The sequence below is a fragment of the Lissotriton helveticus genome, chromosome 3_1, assembly GCF_964261635.1.
Source record: "Lissotriton helveticus chromosome 3_1, aLisHel1.1, whole genome shotgun sequence".
In the NCBI taxonomy this organism is placed as follows: domain Eukaryota; kingdom Metazoa; phylum Chordata; class Amphibia; order Caudata; family Salamandridae; genus Lissotriton; species Lissotriton helveticus.
The window spans coordinates 1,842,225,912-1,842,247,195 of record NC_136061.1 but is presented as its reverse complement, the minus strand read 5'-3'; the positions used below and the strand labels follow the sequence as shown (position 1 = coordinate 1,842,247,195).

At 46.4% G+C, this 21,284-nt stretch overlaps 2 protein-coding genes across 9 annotated transcripts in view; one reads left to right on the top strand and one right to left on the bottom strand.

Annotated features, from left to right (window-relative positions):
- The window catches only part of LOC144823886 (uncharacterized), a 1,846,314-nt gene that overhangs the window by 1,370,017 nt on the left and 455,013 nt on the right, over nt 1–21,284 (bottom strand). For all 8 annotated transcript variants that reach the window (XM_078682777.1, XM_078682776.1, XM_078682774.1 and 5 more), the window contains one exon: nt 9,194–9,338. The gene's annotated coding sequence lies outside the window, so the exon portion shown is untranslated. The remainder of the gene's footprint in view (nt 1–9,193; nt 9,339–21,284) is intronic.
- Nucleotides 1–21,284, top strand: part of LOC144823884 (mucin-5B-like) — a 946,734-nt gene that overhangs the window by 566,322 nt on the left and 359,128 nt on the right. Inside the window, exon 16 of the mRNA XM_078682773.1 lies at nt 13,488–13,740. Coding sequence (XP_078538899.1) covers nt 13,488–13,740 — 253 coding nt within the window. The remainder of the gene's footprint in view (nt 1–13,487; nt 13,741–21,284) is intronic.

Here is a 21,284-nt window from a genome sequence, read left to right as displayed (position 1 = left end):
TTAAATATTGTTTATAAAATAAATAAAATATCATTTATTATTTAACGGAAACAATTAATAAATATCTATTAAATTAATATTTACTTAAAATAACATTAAATTACTTCCCACCCTATTCCCCTATAAACACACAACGCCCAACACATAAAAAATAACACAATTAATGTAATGATCAATTAATCAATTAATAAAGATTAATAAGCAAATTAATAACTAATTAACAATAATTTAATTAACAATAACAAAAGAAAGGATACATTAATTATAATTTAAAATTAACCAATTAATAAAAATTAGTTAGCAATTAATAATTAATTAACAATAAATTAATACTCAATAAATAATAACATATTAATTAATTAACTATATTTAGGTTACTTCCCACCCTATTGCCCTATAAACCCACACCTCGCTACACATTAAAAATGACATAATTAATTTGATTATCAATTAATCAATTAATCGAAAAATAATTACCAATCATTAATTATTTTGCAATAAATTAACAATCAATAACAATAAATAAAAACATATGAATTCATTATTTATAACTAAATTACTTCCCACCCTATTCCCCTATAAACCCACAACCCGCTCTGATACTAAAATGCAAAATTAGTTTTTTTTAAAAGTACTATTTTCTAAACATTTATTACATATATTTAAAATTAATGAAAAAACATTAAAGAAAATGTTAAAAATACATATAAAATACATACTAAAATACATAGCTCCAAATAAAATTCAATAATATTTACAATGATATTTTTGCTAACGATATTATTTACTTCAATATTACTTACTTCAATATTAAATAAATCGATATTACTTACCTCGCAGTCGATATTCTGGTCAATGGTATTCTTGACTTCGATATTCTGTCCCTACGATATTAAAAACTCGATATTAGTATAGGTCGATATTAACATTTCGATATTTTGACTGCTCACCACACACATCACCCAACATCTGCCGAGCCTCCACTGGCTCCCCGTTGAGAAGAGACTTACTTTCAAGATACTCACCCATGCCCACAAATGCCTCCACCACACTGGAGCCCAATACCTCAATGAGAGAATCTTCTTCCACATACCCAAGAGAAGCCTCCGATCCACCGACCTCGCCCTCGACGAAACCCTACGCATCTGCAGAGCCTGTACAGGTAGAATAACCTTCTCCTACTTCGTGGCCAGGACCTGGAACAAGCTCCTGATCCACGTCAGACGTGCCCCCTCCCTGAACATCTTCAGGAAGATGCTCAAGACATGGCTCTTCGACTGAACAGAGCTGCTCACCCCCACCCCAGCACCTTTAGACCCTTATGGATGAGAAGTGCACTTACAATACCCCTGATTGATTGATTGATTGATTGACTCCTGGACCAGATGGGTTCCTGAGGAAATTTCTTCACAGACTTCATCCTTCATCACAGTTCATCCTGCCTCCCATTTTTAACATGTACCTCAAGGCTACTGTCCAAGGCTACTTCCCTCCAGAGGTGAACCTGGCCACCAGAGTATGGCTGCCAAAGCCAGACAAGCTACCTGATCAATGTGCTTCCTACCGGCAGATATCCCTCATAATTACTGAGGTCAAGTTGTTTGCCAAAGGCCTGGTCAAATTTCTCACCTGCATAGTGGACTGCTTAGTTCACCCATACCACTGCGATTTATTCCCAAATGTCGTACGCGCAATTGCATTGCAAATGCAGGTGAATTGATTCAAAGGGGAACTAGGCAGGGTTGCACCTGTACACTCTCTTTTCTGCCTAGGCTATAGAGCGACTGGTGGCCTGGATGCATTGCAAAACCCAGCTCTGGGCATTCCACAGGGGAGTAGCAGCGGAGGAAAGGATAGCACTCTATGCTGATGATGACCATATGTTCATGGCCCGACCAGATGTATTGGGCCCTGGACTAACCCACATACTAGTAGCATTTGGATCAACATATGTATTGAGTGTAAACTGGTATAAATCTCTCCTGATGCCCCTGACAGGGGACAAGACCTGACAGACAACTCTTGCCATGTATCTCCTGAGCTTTCGCTACTTAGGGCTTCACATGGCATGGCAACACAAGCTGGTCTGAAACTACAGCCACTCACCCGCACAATTCAGGAGGCTCTAGATAGATGGACCAAACTAGCCTTTATCCGTATGGACAGAGTGGCTTTGTTGAAGATGATGATTCTTCCACGTGTGTTGTATACCCTCCATAATATTTCCTTCTCTATTCCACATAACTGGTTCCAGACATTTACCACCAGAGCACAAACGTTTGTATTGTTTAAAAAGCCTCCTAGAATAGTGTTCGACAAATGTATTATGTCAACATACAAGAGAGGTATGCAAACCCTGGTGGTGAATGAATGGCTGCACGGTGGCTGGGAGGACCCCGCTTTCAAGGTGAAGGTCTTGATGATTGATCTGGATAACATTGTGGGCATTGTATTTGTGACACCTATCCTGCAGTCACTCCTGAAACCACCAGCTTTGTGTTCTAGTCCTGGAGGGCGGCATTACACTAGATGGGGTGGGAAAGATGCGTGACACTTTAGTTCCCTTTCTGGATGGGTAGATGGCTGGACCAGGTGACACAGATGGAGGGATTCAAGGGATGGAAGTAGATAGGCATAAAAAGGGTAGTAGACATTTGGGAGCGTGATCACATGAAATCCTTCCAGATCCTCCAGACAAAACTCTCTTTACAAAGATCCTAATTTTACTGTTATCTCTAGCTTAGAAACACCCTATCAGGTTATCAACACTTAGGGGCCGATTCCGATTCGGGAACATGGTTCGGAGCCCTTCAGACCGAATCGGTATGTGTCGGACGGATTCCTTTCCGGCCGAGCCATTCCGATGGACTCGGTCGGAAAGGAATCTGTCTTGGATTTCCGGATGGCCTACGACGGGCTTGGAGAGTCCGTCTGCCATCCAGAAATCCTACAGTACTTCCCGGGTCACCTCTTTATGACCGAGGGTGTACGATTGCAGTTTTTCACTGCCTTTTTGTGCCGTTGTGTCCGGCACGAAAAGGCAGTCAGAAACTGACTCTGGGGGATGAACTGCACCCCTGCATGTCACATTGCAAGCATGCTTTCCGGTCGAAATGCATGCTTGCATTGTGAACCATACGAATGAGACCGAGCAGGGTTAGGTCGCATCGTACTAGCAGGGCCATAACCGACTACAGCAGGTTGGTCGGTTACGGCTCCTGGCCAATGTCGGACGGACCTGAGTCCGTCCGACATCTGAATCGACCCCCTACTCTGTAAATTATTGAATACAACCCACTCAAGGTGTAATTGCTCATGGGCCCCTTGGGTAATGGGGGACATTCTCAGATATACAGAGCTCTTTTTACTCACTCCCCCAGTTTGCTGTCAAGTCAGAGAACAGAATGGGAGGCATTCAGGGCACTGCGCATCCTTGTTTTATGGGCTTGTTTGCAAGTCAACCTACCGAACTATCAACATTACATGTACTTTAGATCCTAGCAATTGTGGAAAGCCCATTGTGTGCCAGTGTCCACTGGTAGACTTTTACCATATAATTTTGAGGTACCAATATTCAAGACAGTGGCAGAGGTACTGGGATACAAAATTGAGACTTCACCTAAAATTGCTTTTCTGGGTATTATTGATGATCTGGGGTGGTCCGAGGGGCGAACAAACCCAGGTGGAGCTCAGGACATTGATTGTGCAAAGAGACCACTAAACCCTGGGAAGCACCAGAAGCCCTCTCTCTAACGGATTGAAGGGCTGGTATGGATCACTGTGCGAAACTGGAGGAACCCATCTGTGTGTTACGTGGGTGTCCCAAGAAACACTCCAAAATATGGTGAAATGGTGAACGTGCTACAGTATTGGTGGAGGGAGCACATGATTTTAGGTAAAGGGGTGTGACTGAATACTTTGGAGGATGCAGCAACTTCCTTGTTGTCCCCTGTGAGGACCATCATCTGTGTATGTTAACTGTGCCTATGCCAAAAACCTTAATAAAATGCTATTAAAAAAATACTGCTGTCCCAGTAATTGAAGACCCAGCTGTTGAAGGATACCTGCAATCCTAAAGAGGCCATCACCTTATTTCAGCTAAATTATCTGGAACTAGTCATGTGCCATATTCATGGGAACCTAATAACTTGTAGCAGATAGCATTAGCCGCAAGAGTGTGCAACGGGGAGAAGTGTGCCTTTCAAAATCTTTGAGACAGTGATAAACATGTTCTTTGCATTGTGATCGAATGTCAAGCAGAATGTCTTCTTTTCTGAATACTCCAGTACACAGAGTTGTCTTTAGAAGGGAATTTGCTGTGGCCGATAGAGCAGTAAGATAAATGCCAAAAATGAAAGCTAGAGTAGCAAAGAAAGGCACATAGAGAAAGAAACAAGCAGTTAATGACTAATTGCCATTCACTACTTATGATAAAGAGGAATGTTGCATGCAAAAGTACGTCTAATTACTAGAGTGGAGAATTCCTTCTATCTCACTCACTCATTCTCTCTTCTGTTTTTATAGCATCTGAAAATGTATATCTGGTTAGTAGAGTGGAGAGTTTCTTTTTCACTTTATCTCTATCTTTCTTTCTCTAATGGTGCCTCCCAAAGAGAGTGCATTTATCACAGTGGAATCTCTTTCTTCTTCTCTCGATCTCTTTCTCTGCCTCTCTAAATGTTTCTCTTGTGGCGTTCCACAATGGATGTATAGTCAGCAGAGTAGTGTCCCTCTGTATCTATCTCTATCTCAGTATCTATCTCTACCTAAAACAAATTGGAAAAAAAGAAGAAAAATCGTGCATTTTCAAGCAAATTTGAGAAAGCAGGAAGGTTAATAAAGCAATTGTGAAAGTGCAGTTATTACATTAATAGATGGCATAACATAGGTAGCTGCTTATTCAGTATAACCACAGAGCTTCACACATTCCGTCCTATTACGCTCAGCTGCTGAATTCAGACTATAAGACTTTCATGAAAATCTCAACTCTAAGAGTAGAAGAAGTTGCACAGCAGTTGGGAAACAGCCTTCACAAAGCATTAGGAAAATGAGAGGCAATTACTTGAAAGCAAACTGAAAGCAATGCATCAAGTAATAACTTAAAGCAATGCATCCAGCAAAACAGTGCATGCAGTCAACCATACAAAAGTAAACTAAAGAAAGTGTGAACCTGTGAACCTTCACTTTGAAAGCAGGGTGCTAGTCAACAGGCCAGTCACATACATTTAAACTGAAGAAGAGTACACCTCAGCATGCAGGCACCAACATAAAAGCACCAAGCAAGCCCAACAGTTTAATGAAAGAAAAATGAAAGCAATACATCCAGCAAACTAGACAGTGACTCAAAAAGTAAACTGAAGCAAGTGCACACTGAAAGGAATGCGCAGTCATAAGTCAGACATTCACGTAAAAGCAACTTACCAAGACACCCAATCAATTACATGGGAAAAACTTGAGCCAATGCACCCAGAAAACCAGACCAGCACATCAAAGCATCCCACCCCTGATTGGATGGCAGCTGTGCTCTTAGGGTCACCCCTCAGTTTTTTGGCAGGGTTGAGCACCCCCCCAGTTTTATGCCCTCTGCGTCTGAAGGGGAGACAGGCAAAAGGGGTCATAATGGGACATCTGGCACAGCCACTTTGTAATCGAGGTCACCCCCCCAGCTCAAGACTGAGTTACAGGCTGATCTTAAATCTTTAAACAACCACAAGGGTCTCCAGCTAGTTGGTTCTTGAGCCAAAAGAGTCCTCCGCTCACTGGGAGTCTTTACATCGTGCCTGAGATGACATGACAATGTCCTTTAATCCGGAGCAACTGTGGGGACTGGTCTGGGTCTGGATCTGACTTTGTACGAGCAGGATACAAAAAGTAACGGGTAGGTGGTAACCCACTTCAAGTGAAGGAGCTGTAAGGAACCTAAGCGCACTGGTGTTGATACCACTAACAGGGCAGCTCTGGCTTTCTCAGGGTGGGTGTCAGCTGTGTGATGAAACCAGCACGTGAAGCAGTTACCTCAAACAAACTAAAACCAATGCACTCATCAAGACAAGAAGTTACATGAAATCAAATAGAAAACCACCATCAAGCCAGGTAGTCACCTAAAGGCAAATTGAAGTGACTGCACACTATGGGAAGTGCACTTCACCAGCCAGGCTATTACACTAAAGGAAAATAAAAGCAATGCTCCCAGTAAACAAGACAACATAAATTGAAAATGTTTCCCCGCAGGACCAACAGTCACAAAAAGTAAAGAAACAGAACAAAGTCAGAGGCACTCCAGGAATCCAGGTAGTCACACAAAATCATAACTGATTGAGCAAACTGTGTACTGAAAACTATTGCAAATAAGACAATTATATCAGAACAAACTAGTCACAGGGAAACAAACGCATGCACCCATCAAGCCGTGCATCACAAGTCAGCAAACGGAATCGAATTAAACCAGCAATACTTGGTGTCACTCAAAAGCAAGTATAAAGGGCACTTCAGCAAGCAGGTCAGCCACATTAATAGGAAACTTTAGAGGATACACCCCAAAAAGTCATAGAATCAGTTGCAAAAAAAACAAATGCACTCCAGCAACATAGGAAGTCGAATGAACACCACTGTACATAACAGCACTGTACATAACGCACACATTACACAGAGACTAGCACTCATAGGTGTGTAAAACAGTGTATAGGACATGTTATATAAGACAAACGACAACCAGGGGTGAATTCACATGTCATCCATATTGATAGGCAGTATAGTTAAAGAGTACTTGGTCTGGAGAAGCACAAACTCTGAATTTAAAATGTAACACAATGGATTGATGCTCTCTTTAGTAACAAGAACTGATTTGTACCCAAGTGAACCCTTTTCCCAACATTGGAATAATGACAGTCTGGGGGAAAAATCCATACACACTAATCTATACCTTGAAGTCTGCACGCAGTTCTTTGATGATGACAGTTAATAGTTCACTGTAAACTACAACTAACAAAAGGAAGTCTCTGACAAAAGCAGTAACCCACTGACCTGTTTACATTACATTCACTGTTACATGCGTGGTACATGTTCTTCGCAGCAAGCATATTAACCCTCTGCTCTGCACTACCTTACCATGAATTAAAACTTCGACGAGTCAAAACGTCTATTAGACAAAACTCCGATCTCGCCTGGAAGAACATTAATCACCGGAGTTTTTTTGACATTTTAATTGCTGTCTGGACATTGCTAGAGCGCGGCAGCAGGTGCTTTTATGCACAATGTAAACAAGCAAACACCAAACAGGCGCCCCCGTTCTAAATCAGCACCCGGTGCGGTGGTACCGGTCGCACCACCCTAGAGCCGGCCCTGTGCATTATATAACGCAACATTATAGGGCCCCTTCTCTATTATCACCATCAATGTGATGAGGAGACCCTGAACCCAACAGCTCACAGATATTCAATGGCCTTAGGCTGGGTAGGATCCTCCTAAACTAAAGGGAAGTGGGGCCCCCTCGGCTGTGTTTTTTCCCAGCTCAATTATTTATTGAAGATCACTATCACTCGGCCTTAAGTTTCTTAAATAATTCGTAAGAGGTATAGAAGAATACTAATTAAGTATCCAAAGTCTGGAAGCATTTTAATACATTGGTAGCAATTCTGCTCAATCATTTGTTTGGCAACCCAACTTTGAAGCAAAAAAGGGCAGTGGCTGCTAGAAATCCATGAACAGCTTCGAGTGAAGTGCCCCCCCCCCCAGCATCCCCCCCACTGGATCTTTGCAGGATAATAGGATTATTGAAGAGTGTGCCACCCCGATGATGTTTATAGTTATTAACGTTGACAATGCAAAGTCAGGTTCACAAAATTACACTGAAAACATTAAGTATTAAAGCTGGCTCGTGAGAAGGGTGAGGCCTCCAAGAACGCAAACAATTTCTATCACGAAAGTGTGTGTCTGTCTTGACGCTTCACAGTTTCAAACAAATTAAAAGCAGACAATTGAAGTTGCCTCATTCAAGAAACACGTGGGACAATCTTTACATTCTTCGCACACTTCCTCATTATCAAACCGACAACAAAAGGCATAAGAGGCTCTTGGTTACCGGTTTACTGCACCCCCTCCCTTATGCGGCCTCTCCCCCCTGTATTAACGTATCTTTCTCCCCTTCATCTGTCTTCGTGGCTGACTGCTTCATCTGCGTTCTCCTACATTGCCCTGTCCCTTTTCTCCACACACCCCAAAATGCCCAGCTCCTTTTTCTTTTCTCGTTTTCCTCTTCAACTCTTTGTGAAGCCAAGCCCTCCATGTCACCCCTTCTTACTTTCAGGGTTACCTCTGCCTTTTTCCCCCTAAAGCATAATAAACGCATGCTCTCCCTATAACCATAACTGATGCCCGTCTCCCTTTCCCATTGACACAAGGTCTCCTTTCCATAGACCACTCTATCCATCTCATCACTAAAACCACTGCCCTCTCCGTTAAGGTCCATGTCTCCATCTCACCACGAATGCTCCTCAGAGGCGTGATAAAAACGGTGCCCACTTCCCTCTCCGAACGCGATGAGGAGCCCCCGAGTCTCCGATGTCTCCAAATATATTCAGTGGCCTTGGGCAGGAAGCCCCGCACTCCATGAAGCGTAGCAGATGCCTGCCTGACGCCCCGGTCTTCCTTTCTATTTTAATGCCTGTCTCCCTCTTACAGTGCCCCCGTCGCCTTCTCTCTCCGCTGACGTCCTGTCTTCCTTCTACCATTAACTCTCCCGTCTCCCTCCTACTGTTAACACCTTCCCCACTCACTAGTCACGCCCTGCCTGCTTCTCGCTCCCCATAACTGCCCTGATGCCTCTCTCTCACCACCACTAATGGCCCTGCTGCTTCTCTCTCACCATTAATCGTCCTGCTACTTCTCTCTCACCATTAATCGCCCTGATGCTTCTCTCTCACCATTAATCGCCCTGATGCTTCTCTCTCACCATTAATGCCCCTGTTGCCTGAAAGCATCATTATTACCTGGAAGAACCTGCGGGGTGAGTGGACTCCAGAGATTCTGAGTTCAGCAAGAGGCTTCGGATCTTAAGAGTCATAGCCCTTTCCCACCCTCTGAATAGTAGTAAATGCCATACGACATTCTGCACATTTGTATATATACCATAGCAATATGCACATATAGTCTTTTCAGTCCATTCCACATTAATATCATAAAGTTATAGTCTGACCTGACAATTCGCATCCCAGTAGCTCCATCCTTAAAGTGCAATGTCTTCTGCACACCTGTGGAAACAGCCGTACGTACTGCGCTTCTACTGGAGGTGTGAACGAATTTACGTAGGGAGTGTTGTTGTCCACATTTCCACAGAACACCTATAATGAGAGCACAGACAATCACTTTATGTTGCCCTACATTTTCATTTAAAGAGTTGCAGCATGTCTCAATCTTCACTGATGACTAAATATCCTGCCTCTATGTATTGTCCTCCCTGCCCTTGGTGTTGGGGTTATCCTTTAATGTACCGACAATAAAATAAAAATTAACTAAACAATTTAATGCAGAATTATAAGTCTTATAAGAGGGTATTGCTAATTAGAAATGGTGATTTTTCCAAAAGGTGAAAATATATATTATATATATTTACATATATAGCCTAATGAAAGCAACAAAACGACTTACTTGGAAACATTGCAATACAATCCTAGTTAAAAAAAAAATGGAGGGGCTCGCGGCCATGACTTCCAGCGATTAAAAAAAGCAAAACAAAAAAACAGAGCTCACATTTCGTTTTCTCCTAACATAGTCCTAAATCATTCCCATTGCGCAGATGCAAGCTTTTGCGCATGAGAATAGATATTAAAAAAAGCTTTTAACTTAACATGTATTGCAGAAAACGATCAATGAACAATGTATTAATTCATAATTTAAATCAAAACAGTGTTTGTTAAGAAGAAAATTGCTTTCTTGTCAGGCAAAAATGGAAAAAAATGCAAACAGACCATGAAAGATTTGGTGATATAAGAAATAAAAATGACATGTATGCGAGAGCGCAAACATTACTCTGTGCACATTACTGCTTGTTTATAAACAGTTAGGCTCATGGTGCACAGAAAATGGGGTATTATTATTATTATATTCACTGTAATGCAAGTTAAGCAAGCACTGATGTGCCCAGAAACCTATTGCATTGCCTTGCAGAGCAGAAAGCACAAATGAGTGCGGGTGCTCATTTCCTCCGTGGCATCAATTCATAAAAGATTGCTTGCGTGTCATCTTAATATTGTGCAGGCGCTTTGCTGCTAGCACCAGTGATGAGGATGCATCGGCCTAGGAATGAGGTTTCCTCTGCCTCTTAGAGTTGTGCAGGCGGTGATGGGTGGTATCGGCTGTGCAGGGGGTATCCGTCCCGGCGGCGGATGTGGAGCCTCTTCATTGCTCATGCAGTGATGTTTGCTGTGCAAGTGCCTGTGGAATAGTTCTCTGCAGACGCTTTATGCTTCAGGGCGCCAAAGAAGATGCGTAGCCCCCGCGCAGCTGGCGATGGTGCCAGTCTCACTGGCACGGATCCACCGGTTGCTGTGAAGTTACCCCCGCGGGGTGAACTCCTCAGGATCCTACAGCCCAGTCAGGGCTTTTCAACAGCATCCGATGTGGACAAGTCTCTGCGCCCCTCGAGGTGTCGGCTCCGAGGGGGTGGGTGAGGGTTCTTCACTGTTCACGTCCTCCACAGCCCTGGACCTGAGAGGGACAGAGAGCAGACACAGCTCTGCCACTTCACCTTTTGAAGGGCTGCAGAGGGGAGGATGGAGAGCCCTTTAAACAGTTCTGTTCCTATTGTGAAGCGCTCGGACACCTTCGGGTAAAGTCTGCGCTATATAAAAACGCACAAATAAATAAATAAATAAATAAACATATCCCAGACTGCTGATTGGCTGTTGGTATCCAGGCACCCTGCCGCCTCCTGGCCAATCATGCCCGGAATGCTGCAAAGTCTTGTCATCGCCAGGGATCGTCTGCAAACTCCTCTTTCATGCATAGGGGTTCCTCTTGTAGTTCTCAGTGCGACATGAACCAGGTGCAAGTCACAGTGTTCGCAGGTGCAGAGGGATACTCGGCGATGCACCCTTATTGTCAACACAGCGGCGAGAGTTCTAGAAAAAGACAATGGGCGTTCATTGACATCCCAAGTAAAATATAGGGGTAAAAGCATTGATTGGAAGGACAAATAAGGCTGTAGTTTTCATAATGCACATTGTTATTACACCAGGAATATTATTTATAAGCCGTAGTTCATGCACTCTTTTGTACGGGTTGAAAGAGATTACAATGGTATTACAACACAATTTCGATTACTGTTCAAGGAAGCAGAGTATGCTTTCTTACCGCTTTCTTACCGCCGAGTCCGCCGAGTCCGCCAACATCCTCCTCGCAGCGCGTGCGACAGTGTGTGTGCCACCCCCACGCGCGGCATCCAATGATGGATGCTGCGTGGTGGACCAGCCAATCCTGGCGCTGCATGCAGCACCAGGATTGGCTAGGGGGGCACATTTGCTGCTCGCCCTGTCGCCCTTTGGAAACCTGGGCTGTGGCAGCAAACAAGCACCCCTGGGTCCCGCTGGGGAACTTACAGTGCGCATGCTTGAGAAAGTTGCCAACTTTCCCAAGCATGCGCACTGTAAGTTCCCCAGCGGGACTGTCACTGCGCACTACGGTCTGATGCAGCCTGAGTGTGGACTGTCACTCAAGCTGCAGCAGGCCACCCCCCCTGCGCAATTCCCGCCGGAGGCTGTATTTTATTTAGAACTTAGAAGATAAGATACTAGGATTGCGGCCGGCGGCCGCGATGCGGGTCCATGGTGGCTGGTAGGGCTACGCCCCTACGCCCCAATGGACGCACCGCTACTGCGCTGTGTGTCTCTATCGCTTCAGTCCAGTTTTGTTGTAGTGTTTTTTTAAGCAATGTCTAATACAGACAGGAGATCAACTCACAAGGTACAACATTTACAATAATTAAAAATGCTGATATTATTTTATCTGCCACAGGCCCTCCCTCACTTCCAGGGAGACAATATTCTCCGGGGGAAATGTGTGAGATCTGCAGTGTGCATATGCACTTTAGCACTGGTAAGCAGTGGTAATGTGCTCAGAGTCCTAAGACCCGCAAAAACGAGGTCATAAAAAATGGAGGAGGAAGGTAATTGGGTGGCAGACCACCCTATGACTGAGAGATCTAACACTCACTAAACTAGTGTACCTGTTTGCTACTGAGAAGTGCCGGTACTGTCCTGTTAGATGTGTAGTATCCCTGCTAAGAACCCATGACAGCTCCTCCACAGCGTCACCCCACTGCTTGAACTGCAATCTGAATACAAAAAATAAAATGATGATAACGTTTGTTATTATCATTTTGTTTTCTGTATTCAGCTTGCAGCTGAATGCAGGGGGGGTGGGGGCTGGGCTCCCCACGTCACAGGTGAGGAGTGGTGGCAGCACCTAAAGTGGCATGATGGTTTCGCCGGCCGTTTCTGGCTGTCCAGACCAGCATGCACACCTCTGCATGTTCTCCATGCAGGCTGTACTAAAGCCTGCGTGGAGAACATGCATGGCCTGTGAGCCCCCATCTGAGCGCCGAACCATAGCACTCAGACCAATCACAACGCTGTTAAGGCAGCTTTATGATTGGTCAGGGGATTCTGGAAGGCTATCTGCTTCCTGCGGAAGAAGGAAGGAGGACGGAGGAAGAAGAGGTGGCGGCTGGCAGTCAGCGGTATAGGTAAGTGCTTTATTTTTTATTATTAATCACCCCCTCCCCGCACCACTGTTCGGGAGAAGCCACTACTGCTAAGAACTGCAGGTACTCCTCATTTCAATTTGAAGAAGTGCAGGTATTAAGTACCTGCGCGTACCTGCCCGTTTAAAGCACCACATATCTTGTTTCAAAATATGACCACCAGTTGAGCTCAGTCCACACAAAACTATTTACATGGATAGGAATGACGTGAGGACTTCCATCCAACCAGTCAAGCATTCTTGATACACCGAAAAAGGGCAGTTTTTTTTACTTTAGGTACAACTTTGGCACCACCCCATGGAGTCTTATTAAGACCAATGTGCCTTATCTCTCCCTATTAAATCTCCAGTCCTGCATGCACCTGCTAATTTTCTACAAAGAGTTAATACATTTCAATCATCAGTTTCATTTTCATAATCCTCCAGTAGAGAGAAAGAAAGGGCAGTGTGTGAACAGATTCGAAGGGGGTGCAGAGTAAGAAATTATATCACAAATGTATTTAGCCTTATAGGTGCCTATGCTATGCATTTCACCTACCTCAGACATTTCTTGAACACTTCCATGTTTGACAAACAGTTTGATACAGAGCTTGTAATGGCAAGATTTTAAAACTACACCCTTTTATGCAGTGTCAAAGCAATTTGCTATTTGGGTTTCTAATAATGTACATTGGAGATGTGTTAGTGGTATAGTTGTTTATTGATCACTACTGATTTTGTACTTGTTTTAGATCCTTCGGCAAACTGTCCCAAATCCATGGTGTTCAGCAATGCTGTGAGGTACTGTAACACCACTTGCCTCTCGCTGACTCGGTGGGATTCCCTATGTGATATGGCCAAGATTCCGGTGCAGGGCTGCGGTTGCCCAGAAGGCACCTTCCTGGACAGCTATGACATGTGTGTCCTTCCAGATAGCTGCACCTGCCAGTACAAGAATGAGATAATCTTTGCTGGGGCCACTTTCAAAGACGGCTCACTTACATGGTAAGGATCAAGGGAATTATATACATGCTGGTGGTCAGCTGCTCTGATGGGCTGCGCACAATACTGTACCAGTTCATATGTAGAGTGGTTTCTGGCTTGACAATGTCTCACAGACACAAGAACGAGCTACTATGTTCCAGTCGATAGCATGGCTAAAAATAAAAGGACAGATTCAGAATCTGCACTTTGTAATACATTTTTAGGACTACAAAAAGTACTACAAATTGCTTGCAGATTTTTAAGCCTCCACATTACATATACTGCAGAGTTCTCCCCCCCCCCCCCCCCCCCAAATGTGGAGTCTCGGCACACTTGAGTATACGTTTTAGTACTAAATGTCTGAGGGACTGGGTAGAGAGTGGGTGGGAAAAGGGGCAGATTTACTACAAAAGGGGATGGAATGTGGAAGGGGTAAGAGGTGCTTAAGGAAATTCAGGGAAGGGTTTACGGAGGGACATTACCAACCCACTCAAGAGTAAGTCAATTGCATTACTCTAGGGATGGAAACATGTTGCAGTAAATTTACACTCAGAGTTTGTGAATACCGAAAGTAGTAAATTTATTCCAAAGTATAAACTTTCTGTTAAGTGGGACACCCCCGCGCCGCACGGCCACCAGCTGCTGTGTGTGCCCCTGCCCGCCCTCTGCCTCGCTACTGCCTCGTTTTGCCGGCTGCCGGCTGCCCCTGCAGTAGGGTTGTTTTGTCTAACATTTGTGCCTGTTTTTTCTCCTTAAAACTCCGTGCATCTCCTTTTTTCCTCCGCATTTGCCTGTTTTGTCCAACAGTTGTGCTTGTCTAGTTTTCTCCGTGTTCCTGGTATCTTTCCCCCTCACACCCCTTGTTTTGTTGCTGATTTGCGCCTGTTTTGTTATTCCTTCGTGTTTTCCGCCGCCCTCCACCCTCCCTTCTCGCCACCGCCGCTTGGCCCCGCCCCTTTCTTCTCTTCTGTATCCCTCCCCGCTCCCGCCTCCCAGCTGCCCCGCCCACCCGCGCACTTGGCCTTAAATGGCGACCGTGCGACGCAGGTGAGTGTGACCCACTTGTGGGACACCCCCGCGCCGCACGGCCACCAGCTGCTGTGTGTGCCCCTGCCCGCCCTCTGCCTCGCTACTGCCTCGTTTTGCCGGCTGCCGGCTGCCCCTGCAGTAGGGTTGTTTTGTCTAACATTTGTGCCTGTTTTTTCTCCTTAAAACTCCGTGCATCTCCTTTTTTCCTCCGCATTTGCCTGTTTTGTCCAACAGTTGTGCTTGTCTAGTTTTCTCCGTGTTCCTGGTATCTTTCCCCCTCACACCCCTTGTTTTGTTGCTGATTTGCGCCTGTTTTGTTATTCCTTCGTGTTTTCCGCCGCCCTCCACCCTCCCTTCCCGCCACCGCCGCTTGGCCCCGCCCCTTTCTTCTCTTCTGTATCCCTCCCCGCTCCCGCCTCCCAGCTGCCCCGCCCACCCGCGCACTTCGCCTTAAATGGCGACCGTGCGAACGCGCAGCGGTCACGCGCAGCGGGCGCGCCGAAGGCGCGCCAAAGGTAAGCCCGTCTGCGCCCGTCCGCGACCGGATCGCGACCAGCGCCAGGACCCCTGGCCCCCACCGACGGAAGCCGACCCGACGAACCTACAGCGCCGCCGACCTCAACGCACTCAACACCGGCCGCATCCCAGGATGTCACCGAGCCGCCCCGAAGCACACCCACGGACCCTTCAGCTGCCACGCCTGCAAGTTCACCTGCATCCGGACCTTCCCTGCACCCGCCAAGCCGAACTCCAGCAGCACCCACCTCAAGTGTATCCTGCTCAACACCCGCTCCGTCCACAGACACGCCGTAGAACTCTGGAACCTGCTCGACACCACCGTCCCCGACGTTGCCTTCATCACCGAGACCTGGATGAACGCCTCCTCAGCCCCAGACATCGCCATCGCCATCCCAGAGGGCTACAAGATCACCCGGAGGGACCGCGACAACCAGACCGGAGGAGGCATCGCCATCATCCACAGAGACACCATCCGCATCACTACCAACACCGACGACACCCTCACCACCGCTGAACACCTGCACTTCCAGATCCACACCAACCCGACCACCACCCTCAGAGGCACCCTGATCTACCGACCCCCGGGACCACGCACACGATTCAGCGAGGACATCGCCGACTTCGTCAGCCCGCACGCTCTCCCCTCCGCCGACTACATCCTCCTGGGGGACCTCAACTTCCACCTGGAGAACAACAACGACCGCAACACCATCAGCCTGCTCGACAACCTCGACAACCTCGGACTCAAGCAACTGGTGACCACCCCCACCCACCTCGCCGGACACACACTCGACGCCGTCTTCTCATCCAGCAAAGACGTCACCTTCAGCCACGCCACAGAACTCCACTGGACGGACCACAGCTGCGTCCACTTCACCTTCAAAAGAACGACGATCCACCACCACCAGCAACAGGTTGCTCGAAGATGCTGGAACAAGATCACAGCCGACCAGCTCACCGCTTCCCTGAGCCAGCACCCTCCCGCCAACTCAGCGAACCCCAGCCAGGCCGCCGACAACCTCACGAAATGGATCAACGACTGCGCGGACGAACTCGCCCCTCTGAGAACCCCACCCAGCAGATCCTGCAGCAGGAAAACACCATGGTTCACCGACGAACTCAAGAGCTCCAAGAAGAACTGCCGAGCCCTCGAGAAAGCCTGGAGAAGGGAACCAACGACGGACAACATGACCACCCTCAAGCTCGCCACCCGGAAGCACCACCAACTGATCCGCGCCACCAAGAAAAATGCATACAAGGACCGGCTGGACAACAACGCACACAACTGCAAGGAACTCTTCAACATCGTGAAAGAGCTATCCAACCCCAACGCCGGAAACAATGACATCACCCCGTCGCAAGAACTCTGCAACTCCCTCGCGTCCTTCTTCCACAACAAGATCACGGACATACACAACAGCTTCATCAACCAACCAACGCAAGCCACAACCGCAACGACGCCACCCACCACCACCCTCCGCACCTGGACCCCGATCAGCACCGAAGACACCATCCGCACCATGAACTCCATCCATTCCGGATCTCCGACTGACCCCTGCCCTCACCACGTCTTCAACAAAGCCGACGCTGTCCTCGCACCCCACCTACGGGACATCATCAACACCTCCTTCGACTCCGCCACCTTCCCTGAGAGCTGGAAGCACGCCGAACTCAGCGCTCTCCTCAAGAAACCCACAGCAGACCCCACCGACCTCAAGAACTACCGTCCCATCTCGCTCCTCCCGTTCCCGGCCAAAGTCATCGAGAAGACCGTCAACAAACAGCTGGCCGCCTTCCTCGAGACGAATGGATCCCTCGACCCCTCACAGTCCGGCTTCCGAGCGAACCACAGCACCGAGACCGCCCTCATCGCCGCCACCGACGACCTTCGAACTCTGATGGACAACGGAGAAACAGCGGCCCTCATCCTCCTGGACCTCTCCGCGGCTTTCGACACTGTCTGCCACCGCACCCTAGTACAGCGCCTCAGCAACATCGGAATCCAGGAGAAGGCACTGGAATGGATCACCTCCTTCCTCGACGGAAGAACACAAAGAGTCCGCCTACCACCGTACAAGTCAGAGGCCACCAAAGTCATCTGCGGCGTCCCTCAAGGATCCTCACTGAGCCCCACCCTCTTCAACATCTACATGAGCCCCCTCGCGGCCATCGCACGCCAACACAACCTCAACATAATCTCCTACGCCGACGACACCCAGCTGATCCTCTCCCTGACCAACGACCCCGCCACCGCCAGAGCCAACCTGCACGAAGGGATGAGAGACGTAGCCGAATGGATGACGACCAGCCGCCTGAAACTGAACTCAGACAAGACGGAGGTCCTCATCCTGGGCTCCACGCCCTCCGCCTGGGACGACTCCTGGTGGCCCCCCGCCCTGGGCACCGCGCCCAAACCGACGGACCACGCACGCAACCTGGGCTTCATCCTGGACTCCTCCCTCTCCATGACCAGACAAGTCAACGCCGTCTCCTCGTCATGCTTCAACATCCTGCGCATGCTACGTAAGATCTTCCGGTGGATCCCCACCGAGACGAGGAAGACGGTCACCCAAGCCCTCGTCACCAGCCGACTGGACTACGGCAACGCCCTCTACGCCGGAACCACGGCCAAACTCCAGAAGAGACTCCAGCGGATCCAGAACGCCTCGGCGAGACTCATCCTCGACATCCCCCGACGCAGCCACATCTCCGGACACCTGAGAGATCTGCACTGGCTCCCGGTCAACAAGAGAATCACCTTCCGTCTCCTCACCCACGCGCACAAAGCCCTACACGACCAAGGCCCGAGCTACCTCAACAACCGGATCAACTTCTACACTCCCAAGCGCCTCCTCAGATCAACCAACCACGCCCTCGCCGCCGTCCCCCGCATCCGAAGAGAGACAACAGGAGGAAGGTCCTTCTCCTACCTGGCCGCCAAGACCTGGAACTCACTTCCCACCAATCTGCGCCTGACCCAAGACCACCTCTCCTTCAGGAAGAAGCTCAAGACTTGGCTGTTCGAGCAGTAGCGGCACCCCCCCCTCCCAGCGCCTTGAGACCCTACGGGTGAGTAGTGCGCTTTACAAATGACCTGATTGATTGATTGATTGAGTTCATTTTGGGAATCAGGCCCACAGTATATAATCAGAATTCTTTACAATTAATGTGTAGGAACGATGCTTGATAAGCTATGGGTGAGAGAGGTTGCACTCCTGATTTGAGCTGTGGCTAAACACCCACAAAGTTAAGAAACTATAGCACCCTTAAATATGTATTGAATTGTATGAATATTGCTCGACACAACAATGCCATTTAGGTAAAGCAGCAAGTCCTTCCTAAGACAGCATTGCATGTAGTATGTGAAGAGCAAGTCCAAACTAACACACAGATAACAAATAGATAAGTAAATCATCTCTGATCCAATCTAGATAAAAATACAAATATTTAATTATCAAAATGAAAAAAGAAGTTCTCTTGTAGGTATCAGGCCAACAAATACGAAGTGGGTTTCTCTTTGAACCAAAAGTATACTTCTGAAGTAAAATTAAGCAGACCAGTGAACTGGCTGTAATCAGATGAACTACTGTTATTACTGAAAGTCCCCAATTGAATCAATGTAAATTTTCTTTCTCCGCCTATGTTTTACAGCGCTGTGACCCAGTTTATCTCCTACAGAGGTGTTCAAACCTCAGAATAGTGGTATTATGTATAGGTGATATGGCGCCACTAAGAAGAATCACAGAGCAAATCTCACGTTCTCAAGTTCCTATGACGGTGCTGTAAGGTGTGGAGAACCACCAACCTCCACAGAAAAAAGCCTCAGCTAACATGAAATAGAATTCACTCCCCAGCACACATCTATTATAGATAAGGTTTCCCAGTTTAGTTAAAATACACAGTTTACAATGTATAACAAATTGAGACGGGCTATAACCTCTTTGGGTTATAGCCCGTATTTCTATGAAATACTATGAGTGTTTTCTTTTGGTTTTCACTCATAACTTTGTGTTGATTTGAGGCATTTTCTACGTAAGGAATGTCCACCTTGAGCATGGGTATACAGTATACTGGCAACCCTGCATACAAACTTTCTAAGATAACTGATCAAACCAGTTGTGCTTTGATTGAACACAATGGCCTTTTGTATGTTTATACTTATACAGCCTTGAGGAAATCACGGGACAACATCCCTATGTGCAACGAAACACGTGTTGGCTGTTGGAAGCTGTTCTGAAGGACTACGTGAATAAATACTAAAGGAGAAAGAGAGGATCATATTTGTGTCTCAATTTGTTATACATTATCAACTGTGTATTTTAACTAAACTGGGAAACCTTATCTATAATAGATGTGTGCTGGGGAGTGAATTCTATCTCCTACAGAGGCCCTTCAGAGCAGACACAATACTATGGTGTCTGCAATTTACGGTTTCCATTTAGTATGGCTTTAAGTCTTGCTAATGAGTATTCTGATTTATTGCCCACCTCCTCACAAAGCAGCCTATTCTGGTCCCCAGAGGATCAAATAAACACCCCACCCAACCTAGACACATCTGCATCTACCCTTTGTGATCATATGCTCCTCTAGTTCGCCATAGCCTTTCCTCTTAAAAGGAAAGAAGTGCCACAAGTTCTACTGTAAAGTAGATAGGAATTTGGAATGGGTTGCAGTGATATGAAGGCATTTGATCAGACAAGGCTTAGAAGTAGAGCATTATAACACTTTACGCAGGAGAGGAATAGGTGTGAAAAGTAGCAATTATCCCTCCATACCAGCAGACTCGCTAGAGAAAAAGAGTTAAGCAATTTCAGGTTGCTCAAGCTATTATGAGGTATAGATGATTAAAATCGAATGTATTTATTGCTTTTGCCCTTCCCTACTGACATGCTTAGAGAATAATGTTTTTATCTTCAGCAAAATAGATTTTAGGCCACAGTATGACCCTTAAATTGCCACATACACATACAAGGTTGTAAATCATATTGTTTTATTTATTTATTTTTAATACATTTTCTTTATTGAGATTTGCAATGTACAACCACACTGATAGTGCATAGCGAGATACAGCATCACAAATCAATTGAAATAAATCAATAATAACAAAAAGCGTAACACAACAATAAACAGTGTACAGAGAACTACCTTCAAGGAGTTGACAATAGTGCACATCGTAGGCTACATCGAATACAATTGCTTTTACAATTCTTGCAGTGATTGCAGGCATGTACATCTTTTTGCAATCACTAATATTGAGCAGCAATCCGTATCATATTTCAACCTTCCAGTGCTATACACTGTTTAAAATATATTTACGTGAGGCTCTCAATCCCTGTCTAGGGAATATTCCAGTAAGTAGATCTTCAGTGGTTGCCAAGTGTCACCTGGACATGAAGTAGGTTTTAGTAGTGTAGAGTATATATCACTCATAGTGTCACAATGTATCTAGTCACGGAGCCAGGATCTTACTGTCGGGTCTGTGCTCTGCCCCAGTGTTGAGAAACCTGCTGCTTTGCGATTAGCGGAGCAATTGCTGTAAATCGTCTTACACTCTTCTTCAAGGGTTGAACATACTCTAGCAATGCTGTCAAAGTTATGGGTTGTATGGTCTGTTCAACCATGAGAGATAAATGTCTGAAGACCTCCGCCCAGTATGCCTGAATCGGCCCACAATTCCATGCGAGGTATGAGAAATCAGCATTAGGAGCAGCGCATCTAGCGCACGCTTGTGAGGTGTTTGAATCCATCTTGGCTAACAATCGTGGAGTTATATAAGCTTGATGTATATATTAAAAATGTAATAGGTTTTGGCGATGATTATTCAAAATGTGACTCGTTTGTGTGCAGCAGTATTGCCATATTTTGTCAGTTATTGGTGTACCCAGATCCTTTTCCCAGACAGCACGCGCCTTGATGCCAACCGTAAGTCGGAGAGATAACGAGAGATGAAATAGACGTGACACCAAGTGGGTACAGTCCGGTGAAGCTATAACTAGCATGAGGGGGGGGAGTCGCTG